Source organism: Carlito syrichta, unplaced genomic scaffold (genome assembly GCF_000164805.1).
Source record: "Carlito syrichta isolate Samal-C Ts95f unplaced genomic scaffold, Tarsius_syrichta-2.0.1 Scaffold288890, whole genome shotgun sequence".
Classification (NCBI taxonomy): Eukaryota; Metazoa; Chordata; class Mammalia; order Primates; family Tarsiidae; genus Carlito; species Carlito syrichta.
Window position 1 is genome coordinate 253,311 of NW_007232986.1, and position 12,528 is coordinate 265,838.

Genomic DNA, 12,528 nt, shown 5'->3' on the forward strand with positions numbered 1-12,528 from the left:
GGCCACTGTACTCCAGTCTGGGCGACAGAGTGAGACTCCAACTCAAAAAAAAAAAAAGTACAGTAGTGATTACTCTTAGAATTTCTTTTCTGAAGTTTCTTGTTTGTTGTGTAGTCTAAAGAAGAGCCTAAGTTATCCAATTGCAGCTCTCTGCTTAGGTCTCCCCAAAGGATCTGAAATGACCTGACAAGGAGGCAACACTGTACTCCAGGGAAAAGGAGGGAAGGAGAGAAGAGAATAGACATCTATTGCGATTTGCAGGCAGGGACAACTACAGTTTTCCCCTTCCTTCAAGATGGCAAGCAGTAAGCTCCCTGTTTAAATGCCACTTCATCCACAATGCAAACAAACAAAAGAAAAACAGCAACAACAAAACACCAAAAAAAAAAAACCACTCTAGAAACTTCTACTGGCAAAACCAAAGGATAAAAAAAGCAAGGGAAAAAATAAAGTTGGGGCCAAGGGCGGCCTGGAACTATGGAAATGCTGTTCATTTTCTATTTCTTAATCACCTTGATACACCTTTTTTTTTCTTTTTCCATAAAGATGAGGTCTCACAGCTGGGCTCGGTGGCTCAGCCTGTAATCCTGCACCTTTGGGAGGCTGAGGTGAGTAGATTGCCTGAGCCCGCGGGTTCGAGACCCGCCTGGGCAGCGAGACCTCATCTCTACAATAAATCAAAAAATCAGCCAGGCGTGGTAGCGCATTCCTGTAATTCTGGCTACTTGGAAGGCTGAGGCGGAAGGATCGCAGGAGCCCAGCAGGTCGAGGCTGTGGTGGCCGGGAGCGGCCACTGCACTCCAGTCTGGGTGGCAGAGTGAGACTCCGACTCAAAAAACAAAACAAAACAAAAAACAAGATGAGGTCTCACCATGTTGCCCAGGTTGGTCTCGAATCCAATCTGCAGGCTAGGCAATCCTTTCCCCTTGGCCTCCCATGGTGCTGGGATTACAGGCTTGAGCCACGGTGCCTGGCCTGTTTTTTGTTTCTGTTTTGTTTTTTTATAATGCACCCTTCCACAATTACTTTTTTAAAAAACTCTTCTAGACCAGGCTCTGTGGCTCAGCCTGTAATCCCAGCACTTTGGGAGGCCGAGGCAAGTACTCTGCTTGAGCCCACGGGTTCAAGACCAGCCTTGGCAACTTGGTGAGACGTCATCTCTACAACAAATGAGAAATTAGCCGGTTGTGATTGTGTACACCTGTAGTTCCGGTTACTTGGAAGGCTGAGGCGGAAGGGTTGCCAGAGCCCAGCAGGTCGATGCTGGGGTGGCCATGAGCATGCCACTGCACTCCAGCCTGGACGATGGACTCCAGCTCAAAAAAAAAGAAAAAAAAAAAAAACCAAAACCAGGTCTAACTGGTTACTTGCTTCATTAATATATATGAGTAGATAACAAATTTTAATATCCAGAGATACTTAAAAACCAGTCTAGGTTTCACATCAATGTTTTGGAATTAGAAAGCAGTTTCACATAACTGGTGTTTGTAAGCTGGACACAAGGTCCTTGGATCTAAAAAGTTATTATCTCCTGAAAGAAAGTTTGCATGCTCTAAAGAATACACTAATTCCCTTTCTGCATCAATACAATGATATGCAGCGCAAAGTACATAAAAGTAAGACAATAACTAGAGCCCTGGCAGAATTGAGGCGTGTCTCCTCTGGTTTTTCTGCCTTTACAAGCAACTAGAACAGGTGTTGAAATGGGGACAACCTCTTTAGATGGCACAGGCCAAATGACACCTTAGGAAAGAAGAAAGGATCAATATGTCAGATCTAGAACTTGAGTTGAGGCTGTTTTCTATCCCAAAGAAAAGCAGTTAAAATTAGAGCAATAATTCTTTTATTTTCTATGAAGGATATTCAGCTAGTCAGTGGTTCTCACTCTTAGATACATATTAGAATCATCTGGGCAGATTTTAAAACATTCTGATTTAATGGGCCTAGCTTGGGGAATTTTTTAAAAATTTCCTTACTTGAGTGATTTAATGCACACCCAGGGTTGAATACTAATGTTAGCTATTATTAGATCTTCCTCCACTTTCTGTTCTTCCTCTACTGTCAATACTTTGTGTTCATATACCTCTGCTAATTACATTATGTGGGTTCTAATTTATAGGATTATTTACCTTTCTAGTACTAATTATTAGCACCTCTTCATACAATGCAAGCCAAGCATGAAGAGCTTGATTACATTTCTCAGGAAAACCAACATTTGTATCTAAGAGAAGGAAGGTTGGTGAAAATAGGAAAGAAAGAAATTAAGATGGACAAGTCCTGGAGGCAACACAAGCAGATGACATTACAGAGACTGGACATCAAACTCCTGCCAAGCTAATTTAGATTGTAAAAATAGCTCCATAGTCAATAACACAAGTGATCTTGAATATGGACAATCAAAGCTACTTCTCCTTTAATACTATCCCTGTTTTCCTGGGGTAAACAGGCTTGAGAGAAAGATAAAGGGGCTTTTCAAAGGAACAGGGATACATTTCAATACTTAGGCCTTCTCCAAACACTGGAGTCTTACATAGATATAATGTGTCAGTTACACTGTATCCTAGCAACCTCTTTCACAAAAGAAGAGTATGCGATGCCAAGCAGGGCCTTAGCTTAATGTTCAAACATAAGTCATGAGGGAGCCTCACTTTGGGGAAACATATTCCAAGAAATTTTACATGAGAAAAGTGTGTGTTACAGTACTTTCTTTCTACCCCACTAATGAAGTGGGGCAGGCAAAGGGCATTTCTTGCTCCAAAGTTTCATCCTACTTACTTGTTTTTCACCCCCGAAGCTTCGGTGTACCCATGACTCCATACAGCGGGGGCTCCAGATGCATCTCCTGCCGAAGACTGATCAATCTTGAAACAGCGGATATTACTGTAACAAGAGAAACAGGGAGGGAAAAGGAATCATTAAAACCTAAATGTGAGCCAGGCTTGGTGGCTCGGCCTGTAATCCCACGCCTTTGGGGAGGCTGAGGTGAGTGGACTGCCTGAGCCCATGGGTTCGAGACCCGCCTGGGCAACTTGGCGAGACCTCATCTCTACAATAAATCAAAAAATTAGCTGGGCGTGGTAGTGCGTGCCTGTAGTTCCAGCTACTTGGAAGGCTGAGGCAGAAGGATCGCCGGAGCCCAGCAGGTCGAGGCTGCAGTGGCCGACAGCGGCCACTGCACTCCAGTCTGGGAGACAGTGAGACTCCAACTCAAAAAAAACAAAAACAAAACCTAAATGTGCAAATTGCTACCTGTATCTGAGAAATGAAAAACACCTGCTAAACACCCTACTTATCATTTCTTACTGTGTTTAATATGTTTGAAGTATTTATCAGCAATAAGAACCAGCTACTACTCATAATGAAAACCAAGGGGCATATATAGAAAGAATGAAAATTAGTTTTTATGAGCACTATAAAGCAGCTATTAGAGATATTCACACACTCCACACTAGATGGCTGCCCTTTCCTGGGAACGAAAAGGACAGCTCTCAGCCTTGGCATGAGAAAACAAAATATAAGTATTAGGTGGGACGTATTCTTGGATGTATTCGTCAACTATGAACACCCAGACTTGAACAAAAGAATAAAACCTAAGTCACAATTATATTGTTTTTAGGAGATGTGAAAGAATCCTGCAACATTCATTTCCAAATCCCATTTATGCCCACATAACCCTTTCAAGTACCTAGCAAGTATTATGAAGAATTTGCCATTCCCTGGAGTTTCCAATTCACTCTTCATGTGTATAGCTGTCTATGCTGCAACTAATACCATAAAACGTTCATGCAAAATTACAGTGTAAATGAAGAGTATTTTAATAAATTAGAAGTCAACTACATGTACTTAAACAGAGAGATTTAAGTTCTTATTTCACCTCAGCTCGCATATGCCTTAATTGGTCCAAAAGCACCAAAAATAGAAATAATAAAAGGATTTCTCAAAAACTCTCAAAAGGGATTTCTTAAAAAACAGCTTCTAGAAAACGTTCAGTGTCCCCAAACAGGAAGTCATAATAGATGTGAATTCGCCTGTAAAAAGGTTGGCTACCACATGATGAAATAAATCCTGTTAAATTGTAAATTGCCACTCAGTTTCCCTGCCTATTATTTACACAAGAGAAAAAGTATACATATCATCTCTTGCCAACTTAAACAATACCTAAATTCTTTTGTCAGGACCACAAGAATTTAAATTATCCATAGGTACTTATTACTCCAAAATCTAACAAATACTGCCTGTCCTTCCTAAGAACCAGTTAAAACTCTAAAAAGTAAATCAATAATATCTAACTAGTACTCACTTTGACTCTAGAAATAACCAGTGGCAATTTCTTTGGAATTTACAAATATTTGGTTAAAGAAGCTTCTACTCTCAATTACTAGCAAACATCCACTTTCCCTCTTATTCTAAAAAGCTGAAAAACATATAAATATAAACGGTGTCAAAAGAAAATCCCCAAATCAAATTAACAACCTTGTTTTACAGTAAGGCTATAGCTAAGTCCTCTTTTCAAAGTTTTCAATTTCAATAAAAGACAGGCATTTGAAAAAATGAAAGTTCCCCACTATTTGCTCTCTGTATGATGTGGTACTGAATGTTATCCATCTAAAATGGCAAGCAATGCAATGGGTTCTTAAGGTTCTTTCTGCATCTTTGCTACCTTTCTGAATTCTAGTGAAAAGTAAGTCTCATTTCTAAAGACATTTCTAATTTTTATAGAACAAAGATTCTTCAAATAAATAATTCCATTTTCTAGCCTGATTATTAAAGGAAAAATAACCCCCCCACAATGTTTACTGGTGGAACAGCAATTTCTCTTCTCTGCCTAGCTGAATACAGTGACTGAGCAGCTATGTGAAGTGATCTGAATGTTGACTCTTGCATGGTTCAAAATGAGTCAAAGAGCCTGGGAGCCGAAGTTCAATCCCATAAAATAGTGGCCATATGCAATTACTCTGGCTCATGTAGAACAAATAAACCAATTGTCTAAAAGTGCAAATAAAATATGGAAATTCTTCCATGGTATTAAGAAACTACAACTTTCTAGATGCTAAATAGAAGGTAAAATTTTTATATAAAAGTAATATGACTTCATTGTCTGTTATTGATTCTTTTTAAATCTGAGTGCACGATGCACTTCCTTGCAGCTCAGTCATTCCAGTAACATATACTCATTGCAGAAAATTTAATACATTTTCTCTTATGCATATATAATAGTGGGGTCATTATACATATATGATTTTGCTTCTTTTTTCTTGAGAACTTGTTTGGAGGTTATAGCAGGAGAGCATAGCTACTTGACCAAAGAATAGTCCTTCTCTAGTGGGGGCAGTTATCCTCTTTGAGCACTCAGTTTCAGGAGGAATGCACACAGAATGGTGAGGGAGGAAGGGGACACCTGCCTAGCCAGCCAAATCAGCTGAGTCAACACTGGAGATCAATGGGATGACAGATGTTATAGCCAGATCACCCTCACATCCTGATTGTTTTTTCTAATTACGTCATGAACATTTCCTCATGCTGTTTTATATTTACTCTAAATATCATTAGAAATAACTTGACTAACCTTGTGCTTGAAATGAACACCATATTCCTGATCCTTTTTTTAAATAATTTTTTTTTTGCCATATAAAAACTTTGGCCTAAGTATGTGAATTTTATATTTTTGAATCAGGTCCTCACCCTGTCAATCAGGCTGGAGAGCAGCGACATCATCATGGCTCACTGCAGCCCCAACCTCCTGGGCTCAGGCCATCCTTCTGCCTCAGTCTCCAAGTAGCTGGCACTACAGGCACACATCATCACACCCAGCAAATTATTTTTATTTTTGTAGAGATGAGGTCTCACTATGTTGCCCATTCTGGTATCAAACTCCTGGGCTCAAGCAATCCTCCCGCCTCGGCCTCCCAAAGTTCTGGGATTACAGGCATGAGCCACTGCATACAGTCTAAGTGTTTTTAAATACTTAGAAATATTTTTAAAAGTCTGAATACTTGAAAAGCTTGAATATTTTTAAAAGTTTGATATAGTGGGCCAATTTCTTTCAGGAAAAGCTATACCAATTTACACTCCTTCAGCAGCACCAACTTGAGGGGGAAAATATTACTTAAATATTTTATTTAGTATTTACTTGATATACTAATAAGGTTGAACATCTTTTTCATGTAACTCTACATACTTCTTTTGTTAAATGTTAAAGCCCTTAGCTTATTTTCTTTTTGAGTACTTTATTGTCTTGAAGAATACTTTCTATTAAGCATATTGATGCTTTTATCTTTTTTCTTTGCCAATGTTTCTTATTACTTGTCATTTGCCTTTTAGATTTACTCTTGGTAGTTTTGGGAATAGACATTTAAAACTTTTATATATTAAAAGTATATTTATGTATAAATATGCACAGCATAAATATCAAAACCAAAATATGTGTATTGGTTTCTTTTCTTGTGTCCTCTTCCCTCCACTTTTTGGCTTACAAAGTCCTTTTCTTTCTCTTTTTTCCTACACCAACAGCTGTGAAAAAGTTCTTTTCTAGCTTGTGAACATATTAATATTAATTATTCTTATTTTAAAAAATTATTATATCTTATAGTTTCAACTATTTAATTCAGATGGAATTTATTTGGTGTGAGATAAGAATGCAATTTTTATTTTTCTCTAAGTAGCTAATTCCATTCATCAGCAAATCTTAGTACAATTTTTCTAACAAAAAATTTTTTATAATGTTTATAAAAAATTCAAAAGTTGTGTGTTTTAAAGACAATCTATTTTGATAACTCATGTACTCTTAATCCTAAAAAGTATCTTAGTACACAGGACATTTTTCTCATCTTACAGAAGAGAATACTGAGGTCTGGACTGACAGGGATTTAGAATAAGGTTTCCACACACTTGATCAACAATGGAGAGGACCTAGATGCTCTGTGCCTTACTGAGGATGCTCAGGCAATGTTCTTCAATTATGTACAAAGTCACTTTTCTCACTGAGTACTTATTATGGCAACAAATGGGCACTAATTCGGCCAATTTTATCCAGGACTCACCTTAAGTGCTTTTCAGATTTTGGTTTGCATTAAAGCCTAGGATAGTATTGATAGATCATTCACCAAAATTCTACTATTCTTTTTCATCTTTTTTTCTAAGGAATGGAAGAGGACTTTCAGCAACAAATATGTGAACACTGTATAAACATATATGGCATACACAAAGGATGTGTGTCGATGTTTAAAACTGCTATAGATATACTACAAAAAATTCTGAAAATTCAGAAAAGTTTAAGGAAAAAAATAAAGACCACTCATAATTTTATAATCCAGAGATGAACACTATGTATTTAACATTTTCTTACATATTCTTTTGGGTGTTTTCTAGGTATACATACACACACATGCACATACACATAATACACATGAATTTATTTTGCAAAAAAATGAGGTTATACTGTACATAACTTTTTGTAAATTGTCTTTCACTCAGTACTATATCATAGAGATTGAGTTAATAATTAGCTCTATATCAGTTTTTAATGACTGCATAATATTTAATTGTGGAGTATAATTTATTTGATTCTACTAGTAGACATTTAGAGTTCTGTGATAAACATTCTTATAAAGACATCTTTTCTACAGAGGTAACGTCTACTGTCTTACATAGCAAACTTCAACCTGTAATTCTTTATCAAGGCTGAAATATTATCAATGATCTCTTTCCCAATGAACACAAAGACAATTTTAGTAGGATCTAACTATTCCATCTTCCCAGTTTTGTTTAAATAATCTAGATTTTAGTACCAGATTGTTAATTTTCCCTACATTATCCATCTCTTTCAAAATCCTTTCTTAACACTTGAATTGGATGTCAGAACCATGTCATCAGTAACTACAGAGATTTAAGTTACATCTTGGTTGTCCTTTGCTCTCCCTGTGTCTTCTATATCCCATCATGTGGGTCGACATAGTTAATAGCTCAAAAGATGCTTCACCTTTTCTACTTCATGTTTTTACAATTATAAATCCCATTGCCAGTGAACAAAGATGGACTACAGTGCCTTACAAAACACTTACTTTAGTAGTTCCAGGGTTTTATGATCGAGGGCAAGGCGGGGGTTTCCAGTCAGGTCTAGCTCTTGCAGTTTGGGGGGCAGGTTTTCTGGTAAAGTGACTTCGCTCAGCTCGTTACAGCTCAGGTCCACACACTGAAGGAACAAGTGCCAACAAGAAAGAGATGGTTTAGAGAACTTCTTTAGGTAGTTCCATACTCCAACCCTATGCAGGCAAAAAAAGTCTGTCCATTCACTATAATATACTGGTCAAATGGAGAAAAAGAAGTTTGTATGTTACTTTGCCATGGACATTTAAAACATATTTTGCTGAATGCAGTTAAATTGTTTACTTTCTTTGAATAAAACAAAAAAGAATCTATGTTCATTATTGTCCTATCTTTTCCATTTAAGTTTATCTCTGCATTTAAAATTAGCATTAACTGAAAAATCCTAATGATTGAAGTTTTTCTTATTGCTCACAAATTCTCTGTGTCTGTTGTAGTCATGAAAGCAATAGCTCAAAAACTAAAATCAACTTGATTGGGTGCAGTGGCTCATGCCTGTAATCCCAGCACTTTGGGAGGCTGAGGCGAGAGGATTGCCTGAGCCCAGGGGTTCAAAACCAGCCAGGGCAACTTGGCGAGCACCCAGCTCTACAATAAATCAAAAAATTAGCCAGACGTGGTAGTGCAAGCCTGTTGTTCTAGCTACTCAGAAGGCTGAGATGGAAGGATCACCTGAGTACAGCAGGTCAAGGGTATAGTAGCTGTGATCATGCCACTGCATTCCAGCCTGGGTAACAGAATGAGATCCCAATGCAAAAAACAAACAAAAACATGCAAAATGAGGAAAAGGGAGAGAATGCACACAGAGTGCAAAGATATTTCAAGAAACGAAATAAGAAATTGGTAAAAGACAGACTCTGAATGGGAATAATACCTTCCCTCTCACAAAACCAGTATAAGATTTAAATGAGATAAACCCCAAGAAGAGGTGCTGCTCCAGTGTCCGAAGAGCAGGGAGCCTGGGTGAAGAAAGCTCCCCATGCATAAGAGAAGACAAGAGTGATTGGTCAGCATTCTGGATACCAGAATGTGGAACCCACAATCTAACAGAATGAGAGGGAAAGCATTCATTTATCTGGCTTGAGTTAGCACTCTGTTCTTTTTTTTTTTTTTTAATGTTAAAAGAGCTTATTAAAAGGGGAATGGTATTCAAGAATTTCAGGATCTTAAAAGTGGACAAAATCCTCCTCTTATTTCTTAATGAATCTATATCTTCTATGGATTGGGAGAGGTAGAGATTAGGTAAAGTGAAAATCTGTATTTCTGGAGAAATATATTTTCAACAGACTTCAAACAATACAATGCTTCTCTACAAAATGTGTCATACTCCCATACCATTGTTTCCAAATAGCAATACAAAATTATATTGCCATTTAAAACAATTACATTTTATTATAAGAGCATTATAACCACTGCCTACAAAAAAGTAGGGGCAAACAGAAAAGTTCAGAAAATGTGTCCTTAAATCTACACCCTAACACAACCAGTGTTAGCATTCTGTCTTTTTCTTATAGGCTTATTACTGATCTCATAAAATCTTTAAAAATCTTGAACACTGGTAAAATTTCATTACATTTCACTTGCTCTTCTATCCCTCTATTGCAACCATTTCTCCCACTTGCATTCCCATTTGCTATAGTCCAAATGTTTACATCCACTTTCCCAAATTCATATGTTGAAATTTAATATCCAACATGATAGTGTTAAGAGGTGGGGTCTTTTCGGGGTGAACAGGCCATAAGGAAACTGCCCTCATAAATGGGATAAAAGAAGTCTGGTGGAGCTTGTCCACTCCACCCGCCAGGTGAGAACACATAGAAAACACCATCTATGAGGAACGAGACCTCTCCACACCAAATCTCTGACCTTCCCAGTTTCTAGAATTGTGAGCAGTACATTCCTGTTGTTTATAAATTATCTAGTCTAGGGCATTTTGTTACAGCAGCCTGAATGGCCTAAGACACAATCCCCTTAAACAGCCCCATATTACTTCTAGTAAGATGCATATTAATTCACTTAACCTAATCAATAATAATAAAGATGTGGTCCTTTCCTTTTTATTTTGTTTTTTTCCCATCATAAAAAATGGTTGCATGAATAGTTAACCAGACTTCAATGAAAAACTGATAATGCTGGTTAATAGTGGGCCATGCTACCAGCGTAGTCAGTACACATCAGCACAGTGAGACAACAAAAGGGGTCATACACAATCTCCCGGATAGTGATGAAAAGTGAGTGTGGGTAATTGAGGACTTAAGCGGTTGACAGAAACAAATTCAAGGGTCAGAGAATGATTTGGTGAAAGATTAAAGGTATTCTATAGCAACATTGAATTTTATGAATTTTGGTAGAAACTTTAAAAAATAACTCATTCTCTAAATTACCAAATTATGAAATGAGTTCAGCAGGGCAGTTACTTGCAAAGATAATGCTAGAGGTGGCAATGCGGGTCTTCTTAGGGATCACACTTCTGTGCTGTCCCCCACCCATCACTGTTTGCTCCCCAAGGCTTTTTTGAATCTTTGATTCACTGCAACCAGTTTCCTTTCGCTGAGCACCACTACCCTGGACCAACCTGCATTCCCTCTCCCTGGAGGGCTCTGGCTGCATCGCAACTTTGCTTACAGTCTTGCTTCCCTCAACGCACACCACCAAAGCTGTCAAGGTGGTTTCTGAATGGTGTTTATTTCATCTGCTCACACTCCAGCTTCAGTTTCTCAGGTGCCCCACGTCCTGTCACCAAGCTCCTTAGTGTCTCCAAAGCCCTGCATCCCTGCCCTGTGCCACCTGTTCCTTAAACCCCATGTGCCAGCCATGTCAGAGCACCTGCAGCTCCCGCATGCAGTGTGCTCTCATCTATCTGTGCCTTTGGAGAAGCTACTCTGTGCTTGGCACTTTCTTTTTCAGGTTTTCTAGTCTTTTACCTGGTAAAATTGGCCTTATTCCTTTTGTCTCAACTCACTGGCAATTCTACCATGACCTCTGTCTCAATTAGCTGCCCCTCATCATAATTATCTGCTTATGTTATTTCTTCTACTAGACTATGACCTCCTAGAAAGTAGGGAGAGCTTTTCCTCTCCTGGTACGCTAAGCACAGTGCACTGGAAATAAGATGCTCAACAAATGCTTTCATTTAAAGGGATGAATATATGAACACTGACACAGGGTAGACAATTATTTGTTGAAGGAATAAATGAAGGAATCTTGTAAGGTCTTTTAGTAATTAAATCTGGTGGGCTAGAGACTGATAAAAGAGTTTAGGTTAAGCTCAGCCTAGAGTAAATAGCATCTAATGCAATTCTGACACATTTTAAATGTCACCGTTTATTTCTACATGAGAATGCAACCATTTTCTTTAATGGCAGATAAGGAGAGAAACACCCCTTTGTACTTCTGCACGATGAAGAAGGTTTGTTCAGAACTGACAGGAAGTTGAAACAAAAATTACAGGAGGTTGGTATCTGGTGTTGCCCTACTGGTGTTAACACAGAAGTACTATTTCATATTCTTTTAATAGTACTCAACACTGGTCAAGGTATCCAACAAACATTTGTCAGCTGAATAATTGTAACAACTACCACTATGAAAATAAAAAGTATTTGAGTGAGAAGAAGAAAAAAAAATAGTACTAACACATTCTATGCTGTTAATGTATGTATCTCTATGCTTAATACAATTTTCTTAAAAACATGCTAAATAGAATGTTAAGTACAGCTAAAACATGACTAACAGAAATTACTTCTTACAGGCCCATTCTAGAACATAATTACTTTGTTATAATCAGAATTCTGATAAGAATACCGAAAACAAAAATTATCTACCCTTCAGAAAAAGCGAGATAATTCATAGCTGAGAAGAAACTCATGATTTAGAGGAAAACTATTACAAATGTATTTAGATAAGAGCATATAAAAATAAACAGTATATCTTAAAAAGAAGTACAATTTGATGTATACTTTAAGTGTAATGATCACAAAAGCTTCATGGAACATATCTTTTTTATGATTTTTTTGAGGAAAATAGGCATATCAAGTTTCATAGCAGCATATAATATATCACCTGCCAAAGAGTTGCCTGTACTGCTCTGAAGTGGCAACATAACCTACCGGCTCCTAAAGATTCTGTAACACCTTGCTTCCTTCCTTTCTGCAGACTATGCTCGGCCTATCACCTCCACTGTGCTTCCCAACAGCACTGACAGTTCCCAAAATGAGGCTCCCAATCACAGTCTGCATTTCCTTGCACTCACAAGGTATTAGTTGCTGGCGTATAACACATTTCCTCCCTGAATAGGCTCACTCACTTCCATTCATAAGAAGCAAATAAATCCAAGCATTCATTCAGAAGAACACATATTAAGCGCCTACAAATTAACTGGCCATAAGCCAGACATCAGGGACATACAGAGATGGCAATACAGTCCCT

The 12,528-nt window shown here is 37.9% G+C and overlaps 1 protein-coding gene across 1 annotated transcript in view; it reads right to left on the bottom strand.

The window, feature by feature from the left end:
- Nucleotides 1–8,252, bottom strand: part of LOC103256061 (PH domain leucine-rich repeat-containing protein phosphatase 1-like) — a 22,862-nt gene extending 14,610 nt beyond the window's left edge. Inside the window, exons 1-3 of the mRNA XM_008053941.2 lie at nucleotides 8,235–8,252; nucleotides 8,061–8,191; nucleotides 2,776–2,880 (exon numbers count right to left, since the gene is read on the bottom strand). Of these exons, the coding sequence (XP_008052132.2) occupies nucleotides 2,776–2,880; nucleotides 8,061–8,191; nucleotides 8,235–8,252 (254 nt within the window). The remainder of the gene's footprint in view (nucleotides 1–2,775; nucleotides 2,881–8,060; nucleotides 8,192–8,234) is intronic.
- Nucleotides 8,253–12,528: the final 4,276 nt, after the last annotated feature.